This window comes from Camelus dromedarius, chromosome 27 (assembly GCF_036321535.1).
Source record: "Camelus dromedarius isolate mCamDro1 chromosome 27, mCamDro1.pat, whole genome shotgun sequence".
In the NCBI taxonomy this organism is placed as follows: Eukaryota; Metazoa; Chordata; class Mammalia; order Artiodactyla; family Camelidae; genus Camelus; species Camelus dromedarius.
The window spans coordinates 26,288,159-26,315,776 of record NC_087462.1 but is presented as its reverse complement, the minus strand read 5'-3'; the positions used below and the strand labels follow the sequence as shown (position 1 = coordinate 26,315,776).

The 27,618-nt window shown below is 45.5% G+C and overlaps 1 protein-coding gene across 4 annotated transcripts in view; it reads right to left on the bottom strand.

The window, feature by feature from the left end:
• The window catches only part of LOC116150809 (uncharacterized), a 104,920-nt gene that overhangs the window by 44,925 nt on the left and 32,377 nt on the right, over positions 1–27,618 (bottom strand). For 3 of the 4 annotated variants that reach the window (XR_010378142.1, XM_064480211.1, XM_064480212.1), the window contains exons 9-11: positions 20,507–20,656; positions 9,362–9,415; positions 1,746–1,919 (exon numbers count right to left, since the gene is read on the bottom strand). Coding sequence is in view for 2 of the 4 variants with exons in the window: in XM_064480211.1 (XP_064336281.1) it covers positions 1,746–1,919; positions 9,362–9,415; positions 20,507–20,656 (378 nt within the window). In the remaining 2 variants the exon portion in view is untranslated. Of the gene's footprint in view, positions 1–1,745; positions 1,920–4,891; positions 4,989–9,361; positions 9,416–19,514; positions 19,652–20,506; positions 20,657–27,618 lie in introns of those variants that run through there. The other variant, XR_010378143.1, reaches the window with a different exon arrangement.

Below are 27,618 nucleotides of genomic sequence, written 5' to 3'. Positions count from 1 at the left end.
AGACAAACAAAATATTTGTTCCCTGATTTCAAGGAACTCATTAATTGAACCAGGACTGTGCAGTTAGGCGAATATGCTTTAAAATACTGCGTAGTGACTTTCTGCTTTGCCCATCTGTACATTTCCTGCTATCTCTTTTGTTAGAAGCAGCCTTTAAACACCTCATAATTTTCTAAATCAAAGTTCTTCCACATTTTTCTCCATTTAAAATTCAATCATTTCCACATCAGTTAGACTCGTGAGCAATTAATATGAAAAGATGGGTCATTAGAAGCATAAAATGTTAATCTTATTTATGCTTCAGAGTGGCTTACGTAGACCATTGCCTTCTCCCTAATTACATTGAAACCTACAAATATTTACAGAGGTGGGTATGATGAGGGAAAGAGAGATAGGTGAGCTTATGATGCCTCGTCCTGGAGGGAACTTATTCTAAAAGAGCTTAAAATCTAGCAGGAACGTTCTATGGGCAATAATCCTGGAGCCAGATGCCTGATAAATACACACTGCTCATTACAATGGTAATAAGTATGAAGAAAAAGCTGGATAAATGGTAATTTATCTAAAAAATTCAAAGCTGACTAAAGATAGGGAAGCTGTCGAGGCATCGTTCAAGAAATCTGCAAAATCAACTCATCTATTTAGTATCATTGGGAATGAACTAGTTCTCCTAGGGTTATTTTTTCACACTGAACATCTCTGAGAACTAAAATGTTTTCGATATTGAATGTTTTGAAGAAATAGGTTTGTAAAATATATCACACATTTCTTTTCACTTTTGAAATTGACCATGACTTTCATCTTTGTTGATATCGCAGGTATACTGTTTAAATATTAACTAACATGCTGGCAATATACTACAGTGATACCCTAAGAAACTGTTTTACGATGTAGAGCTGTTTTACAGGGTAATCTCTGTTTTGATGGGATATTTGAGTTAGTGTATTTGATTTCTTCTTTCTTGTCTCTTGCCTATTTAAAGAGCACTTCTTATGGAGCTCAATTCTTGTCCATGTGCCTGCCTTTGTTATATCTCCTTCAAATTGATATACTGAGATATCCAGTGCAAAGAGAAATAAAACAAAAAAAGATCCTGATAGGATTTTCCTTAAGAAAAAGAAATAGGCTCCAGATGAATATTAAAAGGGAATTCTTATGAGCAAGCTGCAAGGACTTGGTGGATTTTATTTTGCTGCTCAGATACTCTATTCATTTACTTTCACATTCTTTGTTGTATTCTGAATAGCAAAGGTTTCAGCTACATCTCATCTGAGTTTATAGCACTACAGTAGTTTTTGGACTTCTAAGTTTTTTCTGTTTGTTTTGTTTTGTTTTGGTGCAGCTCTTCAAACCAGAAATTAATCTTTAAAAGAAAAAAAAATTCTATGTCCTTGTTAAGCCAGAAAAGTCAAACATATTTATTAGCTTAATGCTTTGGAGTTTGGCATTAAACAGTATCAATCACAAATTCTACCATGAGAAATGTTATCAATCTACTTGCTGAAAAGAAAATAACCTTTACTTATTATATTTTTATTAAACAAGGATATATTTCACTGTAATGAGGTCAAAATGATCAAAGATGGATTCTTAGCACTCTCCCCATCAGATTTGTGAAATTGCTAGCAGAGATGAGTTCAGAAAACGAAAACGTGTAATTCTGAATGCAGTGCCACTGGAAAAGCTCTCTCCACAATTGCCCAACAAAGCATCCTTGAAGAAATATCCTGGCACTTAGAACATACCTCCACATTCTGAGCAAATGGATCCTCTGGATCACACAACGTTGAAGATATCCGATGGTTGCCACGGAAACATCGCTGACTTATATTCTGGGGGACTGGAAATGTCTGTCCAATAATCGTTAACCTTCCAATTGACCGTCTTACAAGTTCCTGTACATCCAGATCATTTATTTCCTGTAAGATAAGATAAGAAATGGAAGAATTAGAAATGCTTTATTTAATACAGGAACAGAAACACAAAACTATCAATGAGTTATCTGGAAATGCTAAGGGATCCTGTTACTGTAATACATTTGTTTAATGCTTAGCCCACATCCAAATGAAAACAACAACACACATTCATTAAAATAATCAACTCATTTGTAGTTGCTGTCTCTACTTCAAATTATATACATTATGTATATAATTAATTAATACTTAAATAATTTGAAACACAGCAATTGACTTAAATATACCTTATCAATAATAAGTTTATAGTATATTGAAAACTTCAGAAAAAAATGTGTTGTATAAACATTGGGAAAAGTCAGAAAGTAAGTTGCTTTTATGCTTAATCATTCGTTAATGGATTTCGAAGTACCTTGAGTATCTAGGAAGATAGTTGCAATGTAAGAGTAATATATATCGTTCTTAGGAATGAAAAATTGGGTTCCTAAATGAGATTGGTAGAGAGGAAAAGAGAGATGTTATTTTCAAAGGACTTTTCCTAATGATTTCTTTGAACTATTGATGTTAATTCATACACTTCTCTTCGTAAGGAATAGACAAAACACAGTGCTCACTAACTGCTGAATAATTAACTTAGTATATACAACTGTGGTCTTAACATAAAGATGAAAAATTATGTTGATTAATATAGTGTGAGCTCCAGTGCTCTTTATACAAACCAATACTATTTTGCATGTGAGCATTTGTGAAGCTCAAAGAAAAGCAATTTCTGTTCCCTTTTCCCCACCAACTCCTAACTCCAGGCTTCAATTTTAGGATTTGACTCAATCATAAATGAAGAAGTAATAAAAATAAAATATTATTTTTACAACATACACCTGTTCTAATTGAACATTGTTCTAATTGGAATTTGTCAGAATAGAAGTGATCAGAATAAATTTAATTTTAATGCAGTCTTTTACTTAGGCCGTTTGTGCTTCAAAGTGCCCATTTGGAACCTTTTAAACCAATGAAGTCTTTACAATTAATATATCATTGGTTTCAATACATTCTTATGGCAACAGAAATAAAAGATTTGACACAAGAGACATTTTGGACTGGAGTGAGCCATTACTCAGTTTTGTTTCAAAGACTTATAATAGAATAATGGAAGAGAAAGAGATGATTTACAAGTGTATATTTTCTCCATTTCCTTACTAGGCTAATCACATATTATTCTTTCTTATAGCACATAGTAGCTTTAAAATTCATCCTTTATTTATAATCTTTATGAACTATAGATTTTTCTGAAAACAAAATAACACCTGCCATCAGCTATATCTAGTGTAATATCCTGGATTTCCAGTCGATTAATCCTTAAGGTACCATAAAAAATGATTTTCATCAGTTTAAAATGCCGTCTTTTTCCTTTAGTGTGTGTCATTTCAGTGGCCACCAAAATTTCTGCCTGGCACAAAGCAGGTCACTTTTTAAATTCTCTGTCATCTACTCAGAGTAAAATTAGTGTTCTGTCAACTCCATTTTAAGCCTGAACTTTAACCAGAAAACTTTTAAAGTTAATTAATATTGCTATTCAATTATCTTTACATTTAAAAAAATTTCATACTGTGCAGACAGGAATTTTCATTTAAAAGGACAATGAAAAAATTAACTTTTCTCATAACCTTGACTAAGTCGTGTTGTATATGTGGTCTTTTTTTCTTTAGCAGTAGATTTATCAACATTTTGTCGAAGAGCATCATTTCTACATGTTCCACTCATGGTGAACTACAAATCAGAATATTAGAACAAAAACTTACATTTATTAAGTCCTTACTATATATTAAGCAAAATGCTAAGTACATAACCTATTATCTTATTTACTGCTAAAAATTACATTCTGATTCAGATACTATTATTCTCACTGATAAATAAACAGGAGATTCCAAGCCTTTCATTCAAAATATTCTCTATTCATAGTATGAATTCATAAATGTCATCACAAGAGACATTCTCTGAAATAATTATACAAGAAATCCATTTTTACTTACAGGAATTATTTAGATTAATATTCATGAATGATAGGAATTAAAACTCTAAAGATATATTATTCCAGCATTTAATAGCCTGATGACTCTACAAGGAGTGATAAAGTCATCTATCATGAGCTAAAGTCTTTAAGAGGACTATTTTTAAACCCACAAAAGGGGATGGTTAACTTTTACAGGTTCTAAAAGCAGAAGTTCTCAGGTGTCTAAGCGACTAAACTATATCTGAGAAAATGTCAATTTGAATTGAGGATATTTTGCCTATTATTATTTGGGAAAGGAAAAAGAAAGTAATTTTCTGGGAGGAAAGAATCTGCCATTCTGAATGAAGTTAACAGTCTGTCACAAAAAATTCACTTGCAGTCTTAGTTTTGACACCTGATCTCAAAAATCGTTTGATAGTGATACGAAAACTTGATTAGGCAGCTGCCTTATATTTACAGAACTGCGTTTTCAAAAGGTGCATTTCAAGAGTAGTAGATGCAATGTTATATAAACACTAAAAGCCAAGGGAATCCTTAATCTATCAAGAGATATTTTACATGAAAAAGAAATCCATAAGTAAACTTCTGTATTAAAACATGGAACTATTGTATAATCTACTGGAATCTATACTGTTCTAATGCTCGGAACTTTAAAAATGTTTAAACCATCTGATTTTTTAAAATAACCATGTGAAGAACAAGTTCGCCACTCACTCTCGCAAACCGCCCATACTACCCAAATGTGCTCACCTCTATAAACACATAGACATTTCCTTTATTTGCAAGAATTTAAAGAAGCTAAATTATAAAATTTTTTTTTGTGTTATTTTTGGACTAAGTGTATTTATGAAATAAGAACTGATAGTGCAATACAAATGAACAAATACATTTTAGTGTACCTAACTTTTCTCAATTTTTCTTCTTTAGTGACCAAGGCATACAGTCTTTTTCCCCCAAAATAACTTACATGGATAATCAAAAATTATTAAGAATCAAATCAATAAATCCAAGAGAAGATTCTTGTTCACTTTGCTGTGCCAGTTTAATGTAGGATGGACTTTGAACTGTGTAAGAGACAAGAAAGAGGAAAGCTAAAATATTTGGTAGGGATACAACTCCATCCAGAAACAGCCACTTCCCAGAACAAATCTTTTAGGAAAACTGGATCACTCCTGAAACCTTGTAGGGTATCAGCTTTAGGCTTAAGTTAATAGAATTCTGGTGAAGGAAAGACTCTCAAAATCCGTTAGATCAGATGCCAATCTCTACTATATAAACTATTTCAGAGAAGGGGCCCCTTCCTCCTTTTCCTGTTCTTTTATTTCTTAAAATGTTACAAAGTTCCTGGCTCCTAGTAGATACTCATTAAATATTGATAAATTCAAAAAACAAATGAATGATAAATTAAAAAAAAAAATGAAGACTTTACCCAACCACCTTCTAAAGACAGTTGCCTACAACTGTAAGTACAGGCACTGGGATGCTTTAATAACTTGATCTATTCTAAACAAAGCAAATTTTAGTAATGATATTAAGCAGTGTACTATGTGGTGGCATTTAAAAAGATTATGCTTTCCGTTGGTATTGTTTTGCTGATACGTCTATATTCTTCATGTTTTTGCAAAGACGATCCTTTGATGCTTCCATCAAGTTTAATGTTAACGCGAAATAACTTATACAAATATTATGAAACGTGAAACACCACCAGCTGTAGACTGTAGGAACAGGAAGAGGAGCAGAATGGCAGCTTTCTGCTTGACATATTCATTACACACTTAGGCTTTTCAAATCTCAAAAGAACAATAAGAAGAACTTCTCCTTAACAGCACAATTCAGTAGTGATTAACAGAAAATAATGGCTTAAACTATTTAAATAAGAAGTCAGGGCACCAAAGGTCAGGCTGAGTATCAACAGCTAATAGAAGGGTGCACATAGCATTATGCTGCTTGCAGCTCTAAACAGTGCATAGCTTCCTATCTGAATGTCTAACTTTTGTAAAACTTAAATAAAGTGCTAGGCCATCTGCTTCAGGACCCTGAAGGGATGACAGTACTTATGTGCAAAGGCTGTTCTGTGCTGCAGCCACTGATTGCAGGAAGAAGATAAATAGCATTACCAACTACTAACAGATGATTGATTACACCATATGAGCTAGCACGGCCTCTCATTATTACAGCACACTTGATGCAAATGAAAAAAATACATTGTTTTCAAGTTTCAACATCAATTTGTACCATGATGCACAATGCCAACTTTGATTTATAGTTTCTCTTTGAGAAACTGTTGGTGCCATAAGATTAAATAAATGTTTGCAAGCCATTCTAAAATTAGCAACAAAACAGTAGCTACACAAACCAAACTAGACACATTTGTGATTCCCATGTTCAGTCAAAATGGGCATCTGCATGTTGTTGGGTTTTGTGGTTGTTGATCCTTTTAGAGTCTATCTTCCTAGCAAATTTGAGAAATCCTTGTTTCTTCTTTTATGGAGACTAGGGTAAATTATGATTCATCCATTATAAACAGGACTGTAAATGAAATAAAGGTAGCGAGACTCAAGTTTCCTTTGGAGAGAATGAGGTGATTGAATGGAATCACATGGAAGAAAGGGTGCTGACCACACACATATTGAAGGATGGTCTTTGTTCGGGATGAAAATACAGAAAATATGCTTGATCTCTGTGAGTTGTAACCTAGCTTAGAAAATATAATGACCAATGTAAACAGTGTGTGTTGTGAACATCAAATTTTTCAAAGGTTAAGTAGTACTGACTTGCCGTCCTGCTAAAACGACATCTCTGCTCAAGGACTAGCAAGGAGGGCTGTGGGTAAAACAGAGATAAGAGTTCCAGTAATGGTAAAGGGAAGTTATAGTTATGACAGTTTACAGTAGAAAACCCAAGTGTGAAGGGGAGAAAAGAACTGAGGTCTTCTATACTGTCTTCTACACTTCTAGCATTTATTGAGTTATTTGCTGGTTAGATTGCTTTGTTTGTGTGGATGTTTTCTTTGCAAAATGGTGGCCCAAATTATGGAATGTCCATTTAGAGACATCATTTGCCCTTCTAATATTTTATGAAATAAAATTTAGTAAGTTCAACAAAAGGAGTCATAATATTTATTAAATATATATTAAAATACAACTGTATTATTCTTTCCAAGATAATCATCATCAATGAAACACATGCTAGTTTGCTCAGTCAGATTTCCTCTCTATAATACGAAGAAGCGATTTCTTCCACAGTACAAACTGACACACAAGCATGAGACAGATGGCCACTGGTATCCTGGAAAGCTCTCTTTACCTGGGTTCATACTTTTAATATTCAGGTATAGTGCTAGAGGTTAAATTAAATATGGAAAAAAGTTAATTCAGGGGTCCCTTCTGCAATCTTGCCAAAGAATAGAAAGGAATGGGCACCTCCATTTATACATTATAGGTATTAATAGGCTTGATTAATCCATGTCTCTAAGGAGGCAAGAAATCACTTTTTTCCCCTACTCAGCTCTATTGATGCAAACAAGTAAAATGGCTCCAGCTTGTTTTACAACAGAAAAACCTGTGTGGTCTATTCGCCATCAGCAGGTGGGGAATAAAAACAAGGTGAGACAAAAACAGGAATTAGGAGTCTCTATTCCAAAAAATAGTAACCTAGAAAATAATAAGCTAAAGACAAAAAGTAACAAGATATGGCTCCTGTAGGATTGAAATTTAGGTAGCAGAAATTTCAAAAATATAATCTGTAAGGAAAATTATTGAAGCAAAAGAAAATGAAGCAAGAACAATCAAAGCTTTAGGCTGGAAAGGACTAAAAGGTTTTACATTCCATTATCACCTCTTCATAGTTGTGTAATATTTGGCAAACTGTTTAATGTATTTGAATCTTAGATTCCTTGCAGAAAAATAGAAAAGAAAACACCTCATTTGAAAAGTTATTATGAAGGTTTGTTAAGTTTCCCTTTTCCTTTTACTCTATCTTGATATCTAGTCATTCGAGATGGAAACTTGAGTGGTATGAGAACATTAAAGTTATTAAAAACTTTATTGAAAAGCAGATCTCACATACACACATTATCTTTGGGGATCTCAGAAAAACACATCCTAATGGGACATAAGAAATTCACTGACAAATCATGTAGACCTAAAGTTCGGCAGACCAACAACAGATTTGCAAGATGTCTCCAGTGCCTTTACATTGCATGAAAAAGAGCCAACAAGGGAGCTAAAACTCCATCAGTGACGTGTGGTGCAGGAGAAACCACTTGAACTGAGAACCGGTTTTACTTTTCTGTGTAAGAAGAGACAAATCATGCGCTTTTCATGGCCCTTATTCCCTCATTACTTCATAAGAATATTTAGCATTCAACAAAATAATGTGTGAGAAAGTGATCTGTGAGCTTCCCCCTGCTCTGGTCATTACTGCAGCACTATTCATTGCCTTCTGTCAGGACTGTGTTACACATACTGGACAATATTTCACTTAATTTTTATCGTGAACTTGTAAAGTAACTGTTACTATACATACAAACAAAACAACCTGAGGCACAGGATGATTATACTATATTTCCATAGTAACACGGCTAACCAGTTGTGTAGCCAGGATGGAGCCTATCTGGCTAATTGCAAAACCAGTATTCTTGCCCAAAATGCTGTTCTGTTCCTTAGACAAAACTTGTTATTCTATCATTCAATATTTAGTATCTGTTGATAAATAATACATAATTTGTATTCATAAGAGATAGATATGTTGAATCCTAGGTCTCGTTGAGAACAGATTCGCATGGTCTCATTATTTATCCCTGACTGATTTCTCACTGTCCTCTCCAATTCTGACTGGCAGGTGCTAATAGAATAATTTGTTTCAGAGGGCTCTCATATTGTAATAGTGTATTTTTATCTTATGTATGGTCCTTAGAAAATTCAAAAAACTTTCACAAGGGACTTGACAAGTGGGTGAATTTTAAAACAATTGTATTGCTTTGTGAAAAGAAAAACAATCTGCTCTTCTTTACTCATATTCATGTGCTGAACTATTTAATCCTTGTGTAAAGGGGGGTGGATATAAAAGTTCTAGAAACAACAGTAAAATATAAATGGAACATAAGCACTCCACTGGGAGGAATTCACTGTGCTGACAAAGAAGAGTGTACTTTTCATAAAGATGATCTCCCGAAGTAGGCAGTGTGTGCCAACGGAAAAGGCTAAAAGATGCTCAGTGGGGAATTCATTCTCCATTTATTTCATTCATGCAAAGCCCTTTATAATTAAAAAAAAAAACTATACTTTTTCTATTTTTATCTAACAGCATCCACTCAGTAAGCTGAAAGTTTACTTTGTGTTCTGTCTCTTAGTAGAAATTCAAGGCCCTAGGAATCCTGTGACTATACATATGAAAACAGGACCCAGAGTTAACAGCAAGGTTTAGTTTACTTTACCTCATTGATAATGATCCAGTGACAGTCAAAAGCAACCAAATTCGTCTCCACAACCTGGAAGAGAAAAGAACCCAGTTATCAGTCAGCATTAATTGTGGAAAACAAACCAAACTAAATAGATAGACTTGCCAAATGGCAAAAAAATGTATACTACATGTTAGAAAGGTCTGTGTTACCCAACTGAAGATGGAAACCATTAGTAAAACACTGTGGAAGCACGTGTTCATCTTGTAAATGCACTGTAGACTTGCTAATTAAGTTTGAAAATATAATCAAAAGCCTAGAAAAACAAAGGCTTCAATTGAAAAAAATATATAAATAACACTTCAGTGATTTAACTTAGAGTTCCAATCATATTTCCTACTCCAAATAAACTTTGATGACCTTCTATTATCTACCTAAGAAACATCTAAGTACATATTCCTCCATAACCTGGCTCTAACTTAACATTATTATCATCTACATCCCTGTGTACGTGTTTGTTATTGTCTTGACAAAGTAAAATGCTCTATGTTCTGAAAAGTTTTGTGCAAGTGTATTCTAAGGAGACAATCATAAAATTACCTGAATGTAAAGACTAAAAGCAATAAACATTTATACTAGAACATGTTATAGGTGGGTAATTTCAGTAGCTTTTAGACCACTAGTAACATGAACATAAAGAAAACTTATGTTAAAAGAAAAGTGAACTACTTGTAGGCAACAATCTTGTCTGGATAGCTATGGATAAATTGATTTGAAATGATCCTCAGCTAAGGACCTAAAAGTGACCCTCCTCTGTGTGTGTGTGTCTCTGCGTGTGTATAGTAGAGGTAACTTTTTTTTAATCAAGGTTTCTATTCTATCCAGTTTTCATACATATACTAAGACACGTTTTATAAATCATGCCATGGAGCAAATAGATATATAATAGGTTAAACTGATTTGAAAGAGATTACTCCGTTATTTTCAGCAACAATATCTGCAGATTAGGTTTTAATTGAAGATACCTTCTAACAGCTAGCAAGGAATTGTTATAAAGTGTAAATTACTTTTGAGGGTTATTCTTTGAGGGTATTCTGAGAAATACCTACTGAAAGATGCACTGAATTATGAAAAATACAAATGGAAATGTATTTTTACGTGATTCAACACTTTCTTAAAGTATATAATTATTTGCAGAATTCAAAAAAAATTTGGTATAAACTTTGTACCATTTCCATATACATCATATAGATTCCTAGGACCTTACTAATGTGTATATACAATACAGTCTCATAGAAGGGAGGATATGTTATCTATTTTTGAGTTATATCATTATTATCATTTTTTGAACAAATGCTCAACTTCTAAGTGAAACTCAATGTAGAAAATGACTCATGCAGTTTTCAGCTTTTTCAGTTTTAGCTAAAAAAAAAAATTACTTTATACCAGTCATGACACCCTTTATTTCTAATTTTATAATTATTTTTCTTTAATCATCTTAGACAAATCATCAGTAATTTATTAGCAACAAAACTGTTACAAAAACAAATGAGAACACCATAAGAATTCAATGGAATACAAACTAGACTCACATATAAGAAAAGTAGTTCTCTGTATTAAAAAAAGGGAGAGAAATTATACTGAATATGGGGGGAAAACCCACATGACTAACATATACAAACACGAAGTATTTATAGAAAAGGGAATGAAAACCAAAATATAGATTGAAAGTACTTCTGGAACAATATTATTAGTAGAATGAAGAAATGACTCAATTTAGCTTAAATTATCCCCATTTAGACAATGTGTACCGTGTGGCAAGATTAAGCAAAATTCAGTCTATGAGAACTCTGTATTAACCTGTAGAACTTAAGTAAAGACTTACTTTGTGCAACAAAATTTATGAAATAAGTAGAAGGTAAGAGTCACCTTCTTGAAATGATAATGATAACATAATAATGTGTCTATAATGATAACATTGATAATGTGTCTAGACCACAAAATTTACTCAACTTTCACACTCTGTCTTGAAATAAACTTTCAGGCAGAAGCAGAAAATAGTATATTGGTACAGGCTCAGTCGGGCGTTTCAGTAAAGGAGAAAGGCAAATATTTCATCTAAGGCCATGATACCACTAGCCATACCACCGTCCTTTGCTTAGGAAATAATCTTCTCTTACTCCTGTCTCTCTTTTACTCTTGAATACTAAACTATAAAACATTTTTCTTTATATTTTTGAAACGAGGAAAAAATATGAGCACATTACAGCAGATAAAGAAATAAATCGTTTATCACAATAGCTCAAGGTCATGGAGCAGACCCCACTTCCCTACTCCCTGAAGTATCTTATGCTAAAGCTGAAACCAACCTCTGCTATGTTCAGACATTGCATTTTGGGTCTACTTGTTAGAGTAACTTAGCCTATCTTCTTTATCGCAATGCATTTTTACTAATCTCAGCTATGCACCTTTTTCTAACCTTAATTAATTTTAATAAACACACTTATTAGAGTGATTTAAAATTCTGTGATTTTATAAAAGCATGATTTCAAAACCATGCAATATCTGTTGGCCTTTTCATGAATACTGAATGTTCAGGACTTTTTTTATGAGCCCATTGTTCTTTGGGGAAGGAAAATAAATCATACCAGAAAGGTACTTAAGCATCGGGAGGTAAATGTGCCTCGTCCCTTTAATTATACAAGATATATATACATGGATACACAACTAAACTCCATGCTTTACTGTGGCGCCACATTATAAAGAAGCTCTGAAACTTTTTTATAGCTATGTTGTACACAGAAAGTTAATGCTTCCACTCATTATCTGAGGAACTATCCACTAAAAGAGGACTATAATTTCCTTAGGTCTAGGTTAACATCTTCATGCATAACTAATGAGCTGGCATAACTTCTCTGATTTTTTATAATTGAATGTTACTAAAAGAGAGCAAGGCAAAAAGCCACTAATTAAAAAGGTAACCAATATCTGTAATGGTAGAACGGATATTTAGTAAGAGGCATAAAAAGGTGATGCGGAGATCACCAGCTTAGATCTTGGAAACTGACTACCTATTTATATTATATACATTCTTATATATTATTAAATATCTGCATATAACCTACTACTAAACATATATATATACACACACACACACATATATACACCCAGAGAAGTGAAAATTACAGTAGAGTTAAAAGAAAAAATAAAAAGGAGTGATAATGTTCTTTATCCTGTTCACATTTTATAAATCGAGCTAACATGTAGTGAACATTCTTATAAAAGACATATTTACATAAAAAGAACTTCTCAGCCATCTGTGTAGCTAGCAAATGTCAAACAACTAATTATAAATCCCAAATCAATTCATCTAATAATTTTTATATTTGTATTAATCACTTTCCATTTAATATACTTCAGCCTAAGTAATGCTGTAACAAACTACTTTCATTACTACCTTGAAGGACTGAATTACTTCTCGATAAAGGATTAAGAACTGATTGTACGATATCCTAGACTATCTTAAGCCTTTGTATTTATTTCCAGTTATATTAGAACTTAGAGAAAACTATTCTGTTTTCTCATCTTCCTTACATTTATGCAGGACGCTACAGAAAGGGGAAAACCATGACTGGAAAGGTGATAACTACAATGAATTACAACAGAATAAACATGAAGACGTAAAAGAGGACATCAAAATCCTTCAAGTTGGGAGGTGGAACAAGAAAATACAGATTTCTTTTCTTTTCTTCGTTCTTTTTAGGATGTGTTATACGACTATCAGTTTAAAGCAAACAGATACAGTAATGAGTTAATATACCGGCAAAACAGGGGAACCACAAATCAAAAACATACAGTGCAGTCAAAGGAACCAAAAAGAAACCAAGATAATACAAAAGAAAATTTTTGAACCCCAAAAAGAAAAAGAACAAAGAGGGAAAAGTGAAGTAAGCCAGAAAGAGAAAAAATGTAACATATATCACTCATATGCAGAATCTTAAAAAAAAAAAAAAAAAAAAAAGAAAAGAGGACACTAATGAACTCATCTACAAGACAGAAACAGACTTGCAGACTTAGGAAACAATCTTATGGTTACCGGGGGAAAGGAGGTCAGAAAGGGATAAATTTGGGAGTTTGAGATTTGCAAATGTTAGGCACTGTATATAAAAACAGATTGAAAAAATATTCTTCGGTATAGTGCTTGGAACTATATTCAATGACCTTTAATGAAAAACAATATGTAAACGAATAGATGTATGTATACACATGACTGGGACACTGCTGGACACCAGAAATCGACACACTGTAACTGACTGTACTTCAATAATAAACTAACAAAAATTGGAAATTAAAAAATATCTATGTCTACATCAAAACGACAATGATGTGGGAAAAGAACGTGTATAAAGATGAAAACTTGAAAATTCAGAGCATTCAGCTGGGTTGATGGGATTGGGTGACATTCCCCATTTTGCACATGTCCTCCTTAAGCTCAGGTCTGTGATTAGAACTCAGGTGTGTCCCCTAAGCCTCCATAAGTCTGGGCTTCCTCGGCTGTGGGGCTGAGAAGACGCGCCCTTGCTCACGAGCCGCGTGTGAGATGACACACGTACGGCAGCCAACGCTGGGCTCACAGTTGCTCCGTGAGAGCAGGAGTGCTTGTTTCGCCGCTGTATTCCCAGCACAGGGACGTGGGCTCAAGGGAAGAGAGGCTCGTGCTGGCAGAGCCTCTGCCTATAGGCACGCGATGGTGGCCGCGTCACACCCAGCATCCCCGCCATCAACACTGGCATCGACAGACGGGACCCACCCTGGGTGACAGAGGGCGCACCAAGCATTCAAACTGTTTTAAAGCTGGAAGCTAGGTAGTCTGTGGCAAGAGTGGCAGCCAAAGAAAAGAAATGGAAACAGGCAACATCAGAGGAAGCAGGAAAGGAAGAGACTTGAAAGGTGATGGAGAGGAGGGAAAACAGTGCGAAAGCAAAGGAAGATTCAGAAACACACAAGCACGGCCCCAAGACTGATTTGTCCAGTACTTCAGATGATGTATTTAAGGGGCAAGGACCCTGAAGAGCCACTTCTGGGATCTCACGGAGGTGATGAAGGTGAAGGACAGCAAGTTCAAGCACCTCTGAGCACCGGAGTCCCCCCATCCCTGCTGATGGTTCTGGTCTGGGAAAATGCTCAGGGCACAGCCCCAGAAGACATGCTCTTTACACGCATGCACGTGTGTGCATGTACTTATATTCATACACACCCACACAGGAACGCACGCACATATGCACACACCCCCACAGTCTACACGCATGCATACATGTATGCAGAGACACACACAGTCCACATGAATTCAAACCCACACGTGTACACACAGAGACATGCACGCATACACATGTACATTTATCCCACATGTCCACAAGCATACACACGTGTACAGGCATACAAATGCACACATCCCCACATGCACGTGCCACACAACACACACCTGCACACGTGCACATGAAATGTGAGCACCTATCCACCCAGACACCTATCCCCCCCCAACAAAGCCACCCACAGACCCACACACATGATCTAAATATACACATATGCCATCTACTTCTAAATGATACCTGGCTTTTACTGTAAACACTACGTATTATTCTAATACCTATAAATGGAAATGTATCTGTGCATTTTTTTAAACGTATAGTCAGTACTTAATGCCTTGTATTTACAGTAAAAATAGCATCTCTTATAAACTGATCTCGTCCGTCCTACACAGGAAAACAAGCCTCCACCATCAGCACTCCGGGAAAGCACAGGATTCCGGGTTCCACCGGTTAAAAACCTCGCCCAGGGCTCTCAGACAATCCTCCTGGGCCCCAGGACAGTGGATGAGGAAACATGCTGAGAGAATGGTGAGCCCGGGACATGCAGCTGACAGTAGCTGGGGGTGGGAGCAACCCAGCCCGGCTCCCTCCAAGCCTGTGCCCTTTAGATTGGAGGGGACAGTGCTCTGCACCAGCGGGCGGGGTGCCCTGCGACCTCAAGCCAAGCTGCAGGTGTAGGGCTACTCAGGTGACTGTCTCTTCCTAGCGGCTCAGCCCCTCCTCCCAGAGGCACCAAACCCTCAAGTGCCAGCTCCCCAGCTCTCCTCTCCTCCACCGCCCGCACCTCGAGTCACCAACAGGGAAAACCCAGGGCTGTGCAGAAACGACAGGGGAGAAAGGCCTGGGCTCACCATGAGCTGCTCAGAGATGGGGGTGATCACGGGCTGCAGGATTGGGAGTGGGGTGGGGGAGGCAGCGTCTGGAGGGAAAAGAAACAGCAGCAGGTCAACATGCGGGCTCTCCACGAAGGCTCCAGGACGGTTGCCTAGGACCTGGGCCAGGTGAGTTAGAAACCAGCCCAGGCAGAATCGCCCGTGGTCAGGGCCCAGGGCGCGGGGTGGGGGGCAGGATCGAGAGGAGTGCTCATCTCTCCCAGCCCAGGTGGAGCCAGAGATTTCTTCTGAGGGAGCGCCTGGGCCCACTATGGGCCACAGTCAGCACACACGGGGACTGTGCCCGGGTACCTGAGGTCCCAAGTGGGAAACTGTCACTTGGCCTGGGAAAGACTTGTACCACATCCAGCACCCTTCAGTGGACCTCCTCTCAGGTGGGGAATCTCCAAGTGCCCCCCACTCCTGGGGGGCCCCCAGCACTGGACACAGGCCAAATGGACACCTCTTTGGTGTGGCCAGGCTGCAGTCCCAAAGAAACCCCATCCTCCAGAGCCTGACCGTGAGCTTCTGGGCTCCAAGGCCAGGCCAGGGCTGGCACACCAGGGGCCGACACAAAGGGCCACCCCTTTGTGATGGCTGACCAGTAGGACCACACCCTGCCTGGGGCTCCTTTCCCAGGGGATGATGGCCCAGGACCACAGGGCTCTCATGGCCTCAGCCAAGGGGCTGCTCAGGGCCCTGGTCTCCATGTGGACCTGGGAGTGTGCAATGCATTGCACCCCTTCCCTAAAGGAGACCCCATGCTAGTGCTAATTCCACAGGGCTCAGGTGGGTGGGGCATAATCTCACCGGGCCAAAGATCCCCCTCCCAGAAAGGTGACCAAGTCCAGGGTAGACACAGGGCCCGAGCCTCGCCCCTGGGACCCCTGCCCCTGGAGCTCCCTTCTATCCTCCAGTGGGAAAGGGCCATCTCAGAACGGGGAGGGACTCAGAGACACAGTCAAACACCCCTTTGATGCTGAAGTGCATGTGAGCGCCCCCCTACCCTCTGTCCCCCAGTGGAATTCTGCTGGGCTTCCCCTAGAGGCTCCTCTGCAGGGCGTTTGGTCAGCCCCAACCATATGAAAACTTAAGAAGCTAAACAGGCCTGGGGTCAGACCTGGACCACCTAGTGGACCCCACCCCAGCACCTCAGGAAGGAAGCGCAGACACTTAGGATTTCAAGCCGGGTAGTTAAGCAGGCAAGTGTGTTCTCCTAGAGAGCCCCTGGTGTCCTCAGAGGGGTCCTTCATAAGAGGAAATGACACACACCAAAAAAAATTTTTCTAAGTCCATAACAATTGAGAAACCAGTTCAAGTATCAGCAGACGATGGGAACAGCATCCCCCACATCCCCCATGATCACTGCACCCACACCCCCGATCACGGCACCCGCACCCCCGATCCCTGCTCCCACACCTCCATGCTCACGGCACCCGCACCCACGGTCACTGCTCTCATACTCCCTGTGGTCACTGCTCTCACCCCGTGTGCAGGGCGGGGCACACATGAGTGCGTGCACACACATGCAAACGCCCTGGACTCAGCTCGGGGGAGACCACGCTGTCCCCTCGACACTGCTCCCTCTCACTACTGCCTCTGCCTGCAAGGGTTTCCCTCCTTTCACTCGGCAGCCTCCTGACCCCTCTTCACAATGCCGAGGCACCCCAAGATCACCCCTTTTAGTATTTGAACCTCTTTGTTGAGCTTCTTCCATTTTCAACTTGTCGCCGCCCAGACTATCCCCAGCACAGGGCACAGAGCCTTTCCTGCAGAGGAGTGCAAGTGTGTACACACGAGGGTCCGGCTCCGAAGACATCCTTCTCACTGTCACAGAGGGCAGTGTGGCCACAAGACAAGAAAGCAACTGCCGCCAACCCGAAACTGTCCCGCACCTCACTGGGCACGTCCGTTTGGTCCATCACTGCACCCCCCACACCCCACCTTACAAAGTCTCTGTGTCTTTGGGCCATGGGCCAGGCCCTAAGACCCTCTGGGTCCCTCTCACCTCCTCCCCGCAGGTGCTCAGACTGGGACCCACGTGTTCCCGCCTCTGCGGGGTCACAGCAGGCTGGGTGGTGCTCCTGTCATTTTTTTAAAGCGGAGCTGGCTTTTCAACATCGCTCACAAGTGTGTTGTTAAATTAACATCATTGCTTGTTAGCTCTCTGCTTTCGAATTAATGAAAGTGTTTTAGGATCAGCATCTTTTGTAAAAAGAGCAGAATGCTGATAACTGTTGGAGCTGAGGGCTTGTACCCAAGAGCTGGTCCCTCTGCTCTTCTGTGTTTCAATTCTCCATAATAAAAATAAACTAAAAACAGGATATTTTTTAAAAAGATCCTGATGGGCTCTTTTGAGCTCCTGCCATTGCACTTCCAAGCCCTGAGGATGAGGACGGCCGGGCTGCGGTCGCCACACCTAGGTAAAGGGCAGATGCCCGGGCACGGTGCTGTGTAACCCTCAGCACCTTCATCAAGGGGACGTCCTGGTGTCGGGGCCTGGCTCACCCCACCCGCTGGGGCGCAGCACCCACTCCAAGCCAGCCAGCCGCAGAGCCACGTGCCCGGCATTTCCCACCCGCCCATCCACAGCACGTACAGTGTTTCCCCACCTCCGTTCACCTTTAGACACCTGGACGCCAACTCCAGCCACAAAGAGGCTCTCACCTCACTACCCATTCCTGACCCTTGAACAAACTGGACTTTACAAATGGGTCTCATTGCATAGGGTCCCTCAGGGACAAGGTGAGTGTCCAGGACAGAGGGTGACATCTGCAAGTAAAGATCTGCTTTAAAACAAAGCGCCAGAGATATTTCCAAATCCGTAGGCTAAACCAGTGACTGCCCAAATGTGCTCCCTGAGTTTCTCATCCCTGCAGCAGGGCACGTGGATTTGGGAAAGCAGCCACCTCGCAAAACAAGTTCAAAGGGCACAAAGGGTAAAGGAGGGGAAAGAAGTCAAATTAGGCCCAACTCCAAATGACTTCTTAAGAAATCAAGACAGCGATGCTGACTTACCCTTCCTGAAACGCCAACAGTACCATCCCCAAATCCATTTAAAAACTTCAAGATTGAAGCATGCCACACCAACACCGGTGCCGCTTCACCCTGTTCAGAAAGCCTGCGCAGGAGAGCACCCCTGGCACCACGTAAGCTGCTGAGCCAAAGCCGGCCGCAGAAAACACAGGCGAAGTGGGCGAACAAGATGATGATTTCGGGGTTGGGAACACAGGGCGCTGCCAACCGCTTTCCAGACCAGGGCCGCCGCCGCCAGCCTCTGAAGGACTCCGCGGCTTCTCCACGGAAGTCAAGGGAAGCCCGCGAGGCCAGCACCCGACGGTGGGAGCGGGGCCGTTCCCGTCCTAGGGGTCCCTGGGTTCCAGGGTCCCGGCCACCACCCCCTACACGGGCCCCTCCCCCATTCCCCCGCCCAGCGAGGGCCGGCCTGGGAAGCGCCGCGAGCAACGCCCCAGCCCGAGCGGGCCCCGTCCCGCCCAAGATCCCTGGCGCGCGGACGGCGGGGCAGCCCGGCCGGGGGCGTGCCCGGGCTCGGGGTCGGGGTCGGGGTCGGGGTCGCGGGGCCGGGGCCGCAGCTGAGTCCGCCGAGGCCGGGCGGGGGCCGCGCGGAAGGGCGCGGCCGGCACTCGGGGCGCGGACACTCACCACACGACGCCGTGGGAGCCCTCGCCGAGGTCGCAGGTTGCTGCAGCGCGGCCCCTCGTCGAGCACCTGCCCGCGGACCACCTCGGGGCGCGCGCCCGCCGCCCCCGCGCTGGACACGAAGTTCCGCGGCCGCCGCTCGGCCAGCGCCGCGCCTCCCAGAGGGACCGCGCCGCCGCCGCTGCAGCCGCCGCCGCTGTCGGAGGGAGGAGGACCGGCATCGCTAGGGAGGCCCGACGACCCGCCGTCAGCTCGACCAACTGCTGCCTGCCCGCCTGACGAACTGACCTGACCGTTGGGCGGGCGGAGGGAGGGGCGCCGCTGAGGAGGGCGCCCGGGCGGGGCCGGGCAGCGCACGCACGCGGATTGGCTCCCGTGGCCCCGGGGGCGGGTCTCGTGGCCACACAGACTTGTAGTCTTGTTGCCTATTAGGAAATGATTCGGCTATGAACGTTTGTACACAAGCTGGTTTTTTTTAACCACATTGTTCATTGTAAGTTTACTCGAACTTCATAGATTAAAAAACTAAAACAAAAATAGAGGGATTAACCGCATTTCAAATAAATGTATCTTTGTCATTGGAAACATTGTTTCATAAAAGATCTCGATAATGTACAAAAAGAGCTAATGATAAATACATACATACATAAATTAAATTATGAAATGCATTAATCTATTGATTCTGTTTTGAAAGATTAACATTAACAGATTCCCTTCTGAATTTCGAATAGTTATATATATGAGGAAAACTGCTGAGAGAATGGTGAGCCCGGGACGTGCAGCTGACAGTAGCTGGGGGTGGGAGCAACCCAGCCCGGCTCCCTCCAAGCCTGTGCCCTTTAGATTGGAGGGGACAGTGCTCTGCACCAGCGGGCGGGGTGCCCTGCGGCCTCAAGCCAAGCTGCAGGTGTAGGGCTACTCAGGTGACTGTCTCTTCCTAGCAGCTCACCCCCTCAAGCGCCAGCTCCCCAGCTCTCCTCTCCCTCCGCCTGAGTGTGTCTCGTCCACCGCCCTAACCTCGAGTCACCAACAGGGAAAACCCAGGGATGGCGGAGGGCGACGGTTCTTCCACCTCCCTTTCCAGGGTGCCCCTGCTGTCCTGTCTCCTCTGAATCAACGAGGGGCTGGCCCAGAGAGGCAAGGGGTCCAACAGGGGCCTGAGGTCCCTACCCAAGTCCCAGGCAGGCCAGGCTGGCCCCACTCCCAGTGCTCTGCGGGGAGAAGGCTGCGCTGGCTCCATGCTCCCCATGCTCCCCTGGGCGAGACCCCCGCGCACTGACCTGCTTCTCATTCTCATCCTCCAGCCTCAGCCGGTCCTCAATGCAGTTCCGGGCCTGCAGGAGGGCCTTCCTCTGGGAGCGCTCAGCCAGGATCCTCACAAAGACCCCGTACATGTTCACACTGAGGAAGAGCAGGGCGTTGGCGCCGAGCTGGATGGGAGAGAACAATGCAGCGTGCTGGGCGCAGGGGTCCCCACTCTGCAGAGGCTCCTAGGAGTCCCCCGACAACCAGCCCATGATAGAACCACGCCAGCCAGACCCAAGTGCAGAGCCGTTTGGTTTCACGTGGCCAAGGGCCAGGGAAGCAACCTCACCCCTCACCCTGTGCAGGGGCTATAAGCTTGTCACGTAATGGAATCATCTGCAAGGATGCAAGGGCTGTCCCCGCAAAATTCACGTGGAAGTCCTGACCCCCAATCTATCAGTGTGCCTGTATTTGGAGAGAGGGTCTTCCAGGAGGTAACCCAGTTAAAATGAGGCCATGAGGGTGGGCCCTGGTCTGACATGACTGGTGTCCTTATAAAAGAGGATTACAACGCAGACAGGCACAGAGGGACGACCGTGAGGACCCAGAGAGAAGACGGCCGTCTCCACACCAAGGAGAGAGGCCTCAGGAGAAACCAGCCTCCAGAACTGTGAGAAGCCAACGTCGACTGTGTAAGCCACCCAGTCGGTGGCACTTTGTTCCCACAGCCCTCGGAATTACCCTAGAAACTAGACGTGAAGACAGAGTGATTATTTCCGCAAAGGCTACATCTGGAGAGAAGCTGTGAAGGAGGGTTGATTAAAAAAAGAGAGAAAGAAAGAACGGCACTTGGGTATGTAGTGAACCCCTGTGATACATGCATGAAGGTAAAAATGTGTCCAGAGACTCTCCCAGTGCCCCTGGGTTCTCAGGCCACGTCGATGGACAAGCGAGAGACGGGCCCGGCTGAGAAGGACCCCCTCCAGGGCAGCCGAGGCCCAGACTCAAGAGGCTGGGACTTGCTCGACCAGGAAAGGATGCGCGAGTGAAGATGAGGGTCTGAGGACAGCAGAATTTACTGCCTCCTGCTTCCACCTTGCCTCAACTCCAGTCCAGTCCAGACCACCCAGGACCGAGCTTGGGGGACTTTACACGGACAGAGGACCCACTCGCCCCTGGTCGCACTGCACAGAGTGGCAGGCCTGGGGGAGGATCAGACCCCACTTCCCCACTGGTCCTCCGCAGCTGGTCTTATGGCCACAAGAAAGCAGTGCCTCTCATGGGCCGGCAGACGCAGCACATCCCCCCGGGGCCCCCAGGCCGCTAACAGAGAGAGAGAGAGAGAGAGAGAGAGAGAACGCCCGCCCACCTCCTGGTGGGGCTGCGGTGTTTACAACCATTGTACAAAACCGCTGCCCCTCCGCCGCTGCAAAAATGGATGATTTTGTGCCCGATTAAACTCCAGCATTTCCTGCAGGTTCCAAGGGACACCGCTCCTCGTGGATTAACCGGAAGCACGCCCCACCCAGGACTGTCAGCCACACCCGACTGCACAGGGCAAACAGAGCAGTCCTTGGGCAGAGTCCAGGCAGCGATGGGCTAGACGGCCTTAACAGGGTGAGCAGCAGAACGAGGAGAAAAAAACCAGGAGGTGGCAGCCGGCAGTGACGACCACCTAGAGACATGAGAGCTGTTCACAGGAGGTGACAGGGAGCAAGGCCGAGGGACTCGAACCTGCAGGACCGCAGCTCACAATGGTCATCTCCCTAAACGCCCCAGCAGGGGGTGAATCCCCCAGAAAGCTCAGCCGGGGCCGCTCCGTCTCACGTACACCTGACAGAGAGGATGCGCACATCCCTACATCACACACGGTCTCACAAATACGCAAATATGCAAGAATATTACGCCGCAGATCACCTCATGAGTCCTACCTCTGCCACCCAGGTCGAGGGACGGCTCTACTGAGGGGACAGGAGAGTGGACCGAAGTTGTATAAAAACGGTGCTCACTGTCACCCTGAAGACCTCATCGTGACTTGCTCATCTCCACGTGACTCTGAACATCTCCACGTGACCCGGACGTCTCCCCGTGACCCTGGACTTCTCCATGTGACCTGACCATCTCCATGTGACCCAGGACATCTCCAAGTGACCCTGATCACCTTCACTGTGACCCTGGACATCTCCAGATCTGACTGTCCCTCCTAGCTGGGACAGCTATGCTTGAATCGGGTGCAGGGCTGGAACACAAATGGCCAGCACTGGCTGCACCTAGGGGAGCTGTGCTGAGCCCCTGCGTCAGGCATGTTTTCTGTGTCTAAAGGACCATCCACTGTATTTTGGGATCAGCTCATGCCGATCTGTATATGAAGGCACTTCTCTGGTGGCGACAGGAAGACTGGCATCTATGGAACAATAAACTGCAGTTTGGTAGAGTCAATATTTAAATGTGCACTGAGCATGTTTAAAGCACCCACAGGCACAGCAGCAGACACATTTCTAAAAATTCAAACAATTTGCACAAAATGTGCTTCTCTCCCAGCAGACCGTTCATCGCTCGTGGCATCGTCATGGCCCCTCTCAGCCTCAGCTTAAGGCTTTGAACACAAAGAACGTACAACACACAGGACACCCTCCCTGGATGCAGCAGTAACCTCTCCTGAGATGCCCTCCCAGCCCGGCGCCCCCACAGCTTCCGCAGACCCCTGCGGAGGAACCCAGCTGTCACTGTCAGGTGGGGGACACAGTCAGGCAGAGGACAAGGAGTCCAACTGAGGGGCCAGGTGCCCAGGGTCGGCTCACCACAGGGTGCAGGACGCCACAGGCCACCCTCTTGGGCCTGGAAGACACGGCTTTTCCAGAAAGCAAGGCCTCAGTTGGCTTGTGGCAGAAACAAGGGGAGGTAGGGGTTCCCACTAAGGTCTGGGCAGAGAGGTGAGACATGGGTTGGGAGGCAGAAGAGCCAGTAGAGGCTGGACAGTTTGGGAAAAATCAATTGCAGAGTGGCGGCGGGCTGGGTCACCAGGAGTCCCACCTTGTCACCTCCTTTATACCCACCTTCATCACACCTTCCCTTTACTCCACCCATGGTGATCCCCCAGGGAGACCGAGGCCCCGCTGGGCGCTCACTGAGTACCTGGCTGCCCCGTCAACACCGCTGAGCTGCTCACATGGACAGCAGCCCCAGCCCCGCCCCACAGTGCAAGTCTTGTGGGTAGGAGGCAGGTGCAGAGATCCGGGGGTTGATGGGGGGGGTCCTCCCCTGCCTGGTGCTGTGCACTCACATTCGTACACCCAGTGTGCTTCCAGGCACCCCGCTGACCTTCCCCCAGGAGGCAGATGAAGAGGCCACCCACACGATGGCAACGCTGCCTGCACACCTGCCTCCCTCCTTCATTCACTGCCTCCCCGCAGTCAGGAGCCACGGTGATGGGCACACGGCAGGGACAACCCACAGGGCACGGGGAGGTTTAACGACTAGCTGCCTAATCGACAGTAAGTGACGAAGATGACAAGGCAGAGAGAAACCCGCCTAGAGGCCACCTGCCGGCAGGTGTGGTCTGGAGAGGGTGCTGGTTCACAGTGGCAGCAAGAGAGGTGATGGGGGAAACAGGTTGAGAGGGAAGGGGGAAACAGCTCGGGGCAGGGTGTGTGTTGGGGTGGAGGCTGAGCGCCACACACCCCAGAGCATGTGGCCACAAGGCCTCCCGGAAGTGACAAGTCCTCACCACCCCTGCCCGGCAACCCCACTCTACAGACATGGGGACGCTGAGGAAGTTCAGGGGCCCCAGCTGCAGAGGGCAGTACACAGCCGGGAGCCCAACATACTGGCCTCCCTGTACCTGCCCTGCACTCCCGGCCTTGGCGTACCTCCCACACACGCCTGGCCTCAGCATACAAGGCCCCCAAGGACCTGCTCACAGCCCATGCTGCCCTGGAGGCCTGGACCCCAATCCTGCACCCAATCCTGCACCTTCCCCACCCTTTGAAGGCTTCCTTTTCCGGCTGAAACCCCACGGCCCAACAGGACAGCCCCATGCCCTTCTCACACTCTGGAAATTCCAACCTGGTCAAAGCCAGCTCCATGCACGTGCCTGGCACCGGCAGAGGACACACCCCACAGAGCCGTCTCCCACGAGCGCACATCCTCGTGCCCAGTGCTACTCCAGCCACAAGGAAGTCATCGTCGTCTGCCCTTCCTCCCTTGGGGACCTCCCTCTAGCCATCCCAGCCAGTCCCACTCCTTCGCCAGCAGGGCTCCCCTCTCCCCTCCAGCTGGGACCTGCCACTCTCTCTGTTTACCCTCAGCAGCCAATGTATGATTATTTCTTCCCCTTGAAAATGAGACCCTTCTCTTGACTCCTCTTCCTTCCCCAGACCTGCCCATTTTCCTCCCCTTTCCAGCAGAACTCCTAGAAAAGACCCACCCTCCCCGACCCTGCCCAAGGCCTTGGCCCTACCCCAGCCTGCTTTCCCTTCCATGGCTGCTCTGGGCAATCTGTGACCAGGTCAGGGCCACCTTCACATCCTGAGCCCAGGCTCAGGTCCCAGCATCCAGCCCACCCTGCTCAGGACCATCAGCTCCCCTACCCTGGGCCCCTCCGCCAGCCTCACACCTGCACCCCAAACATCACCCCTCCTGGTGTCTCATTCACACTCAACTTGGAACCCCATCCCCGTGTCAAAGACCCCAAATCAACGCTTTCCGCTTGGCTCAGCCAGCTGTGCCCCTCCCCAGCCCATGCATGTCTCCAGCTGGGGGGTCTACTCAACCCACCATGGGACAGGCCCTGGTGGAACCCCTGGTCACCCCCAACACTCACCCCAGCAGCCTCTCCCACTTCTGCTGACCAGGCCCCTGGAAAATGCACAGGCCATGGACTCATCTCCACCATCAGCAAATCCTACCAGGCCCGCCACTCCACAGATGGGGGCACCTGGCCACCCCCAGCGCCAGCCGCTGCCTGGCTGCTGACAGTGCCTCCTCCCGTTCCCCTAGGATCCCCTGAACTCAGCAGCCAAGGTCAGATGGCTCTGTCCTCTGCTCTAGCCTCCTGGCCCGGAGTCCCCCTGGGCCCAGAGCCCTCTGTGGCCCAGCCCTGCTGCCCCTACATCCTACGCTCCTTGTGTCCCCCGGCCTGGCCTCCTCTGCTTGGGGCCTCTGGGCAGGAATCCTTTCCCCAGTACGGCACCCGCTCACCCCCGACCTCCAGGAGCACCACTCAACTGTCACCTTCTCACCAGCCTACGTGACCACCATGTCAAACAATGCACACACTCCCACCTGTACTTTCAAGATTCTCCTGCCAGCCAGATCCAGTTTTTTCTCCTTTTTTTTTTTTTGTATTGTTTAAAATTGAAGTATAGTCAGTAACAATGTGTCAATTTCTGGCATACAGCATAACGTTTCAGTCATACATACACATACGTATATTCCTTTTCAACTTCTTTTCCATTACAGGTTACTACAAAATACTGAATACAGATCTCTGTGCCCTACAGAAGAAATCTGCTTTTCAGCTACCTTATATATAGTTGTTAGTATTTGCGAACCTTTCTTTTCGTTGTTTTTAGCAGTTTCTGTCTTCCAATACGGTTACATCCTTAACTCACTTATCACCTTCCCTGCCTGTCTGCCCCTCAAGAGGGGCCTCAGCCTGTCAGGTCCAGTGATGGATCTGGGAGACTGGAAGAGAGCCTCTTGTGCTGTAGCATGTGCCCTGGTGTTGGCTGAATGAACAACTGAGGGTGCACAGGTGGTGAGGAGGCCCAGCCTGGTCACACTGCTGGAAAGGGGCGGAGGGAAGACTCTGAGGCAGACAGCGGCGCTGCTACCTGCACTCCCCAACCTCTCTCCAGGCCGCCTCAGATCAGATCTGATAAGACTGTGTCCCAACTCTCAGATCCGTCACCAGATGAGCAGTAGGGAGGGACTCCAGCTTTACCACCAACAATAAAGGCACAGAAGAGGCAACATGTCCTGATGTCTGCAGTGACATGGCTTCTCAACCAGCCGATCCCAGCTGGCTATTAACTCACTAGACAACCACAGGCTGTGAAGTCAGAGGCCCTTACAAGAAAACTATCATGGAGAGAAACAGACACGCCCCGCTGAGGCTTTCTCATCATCTTAGCTTCCTTTCTCTCATCTTCGGGGTTAGACTACAAACATGAACGGGGAGTCCCTGGGGGCCAGAAAAGAGCCAGTGTGTTGGTTTGTTGAGATGACTGACCAGTTGGTCCTTATGGGCCAGGGTCCTGGGTCTCTCTCTCTCTCTCTCTCTCACACACACACACACACACACACACACACAATCTGCCATGTGTGCGGTCAGCGCCCTTCCCGAGTGGTGTCTCCCTCACTGCCACCCATACCAGGTGTTCCCCATGTCCCCACTGCCCTGCCCCCAGCCCTGTATCCCGCACAGGCTCCTTGCAGCCTCCAGAGCCCCACTCAGGGGGAAGCAGCTCTGCCCTTCTCCCCATAACTCACCTCCCCAGCTCTATTAGCTGCAAACTTGTCCTGCTCGGTGCGAGGATAACTAGTTAACCGCAGTTAGGAAATCTGAGAGCTTACCCACAAACAAAGCACATATTCCCCCTCCACTCCACCTCAGACCACCTGCAGACCCTTCATCCAGCAGGAAACTCACCCACCCCCCGGGAGCTGAGAGCTGCCCCCCACCCCAGGAGAACCAGTCAAAGGGATTTCCTGAGAGACAGGATCACTGAGGGGAGGGGACACTTCATTAAGACTGGGTGGGGACATCTGCCAACCACCTCTCACCCCACCCTGGGAGCCCCCAGGGCTCTCCCACCTTGATGCTACCCATTGGGACTGGGTGTTCCCCTGCGTCTTCCCAGACTGGAGCTTCCTCACATGCCCAGCGCATCTACTGATCATAGCCAGGCACCCCAGAGGTTTTCCCCAGGGCTCAGGATTTTAATTCTCCCCTTGAAGCCCTCTGAACTCATGGCCTGGCAGGAGGTGCACAGAAGACGGAGGCCACGTGGCTTAGCATGGGCTGTGCAGAAACGACAGGGGACACAGGCCTGGGCTCACCATGAGCTGCTCAGAGATGGGGGTGACCACGGGCTGCAGGATTGGGAGTGGGGTGGGGGAGGCAGCGACTGGAGGGAAAAGAAAC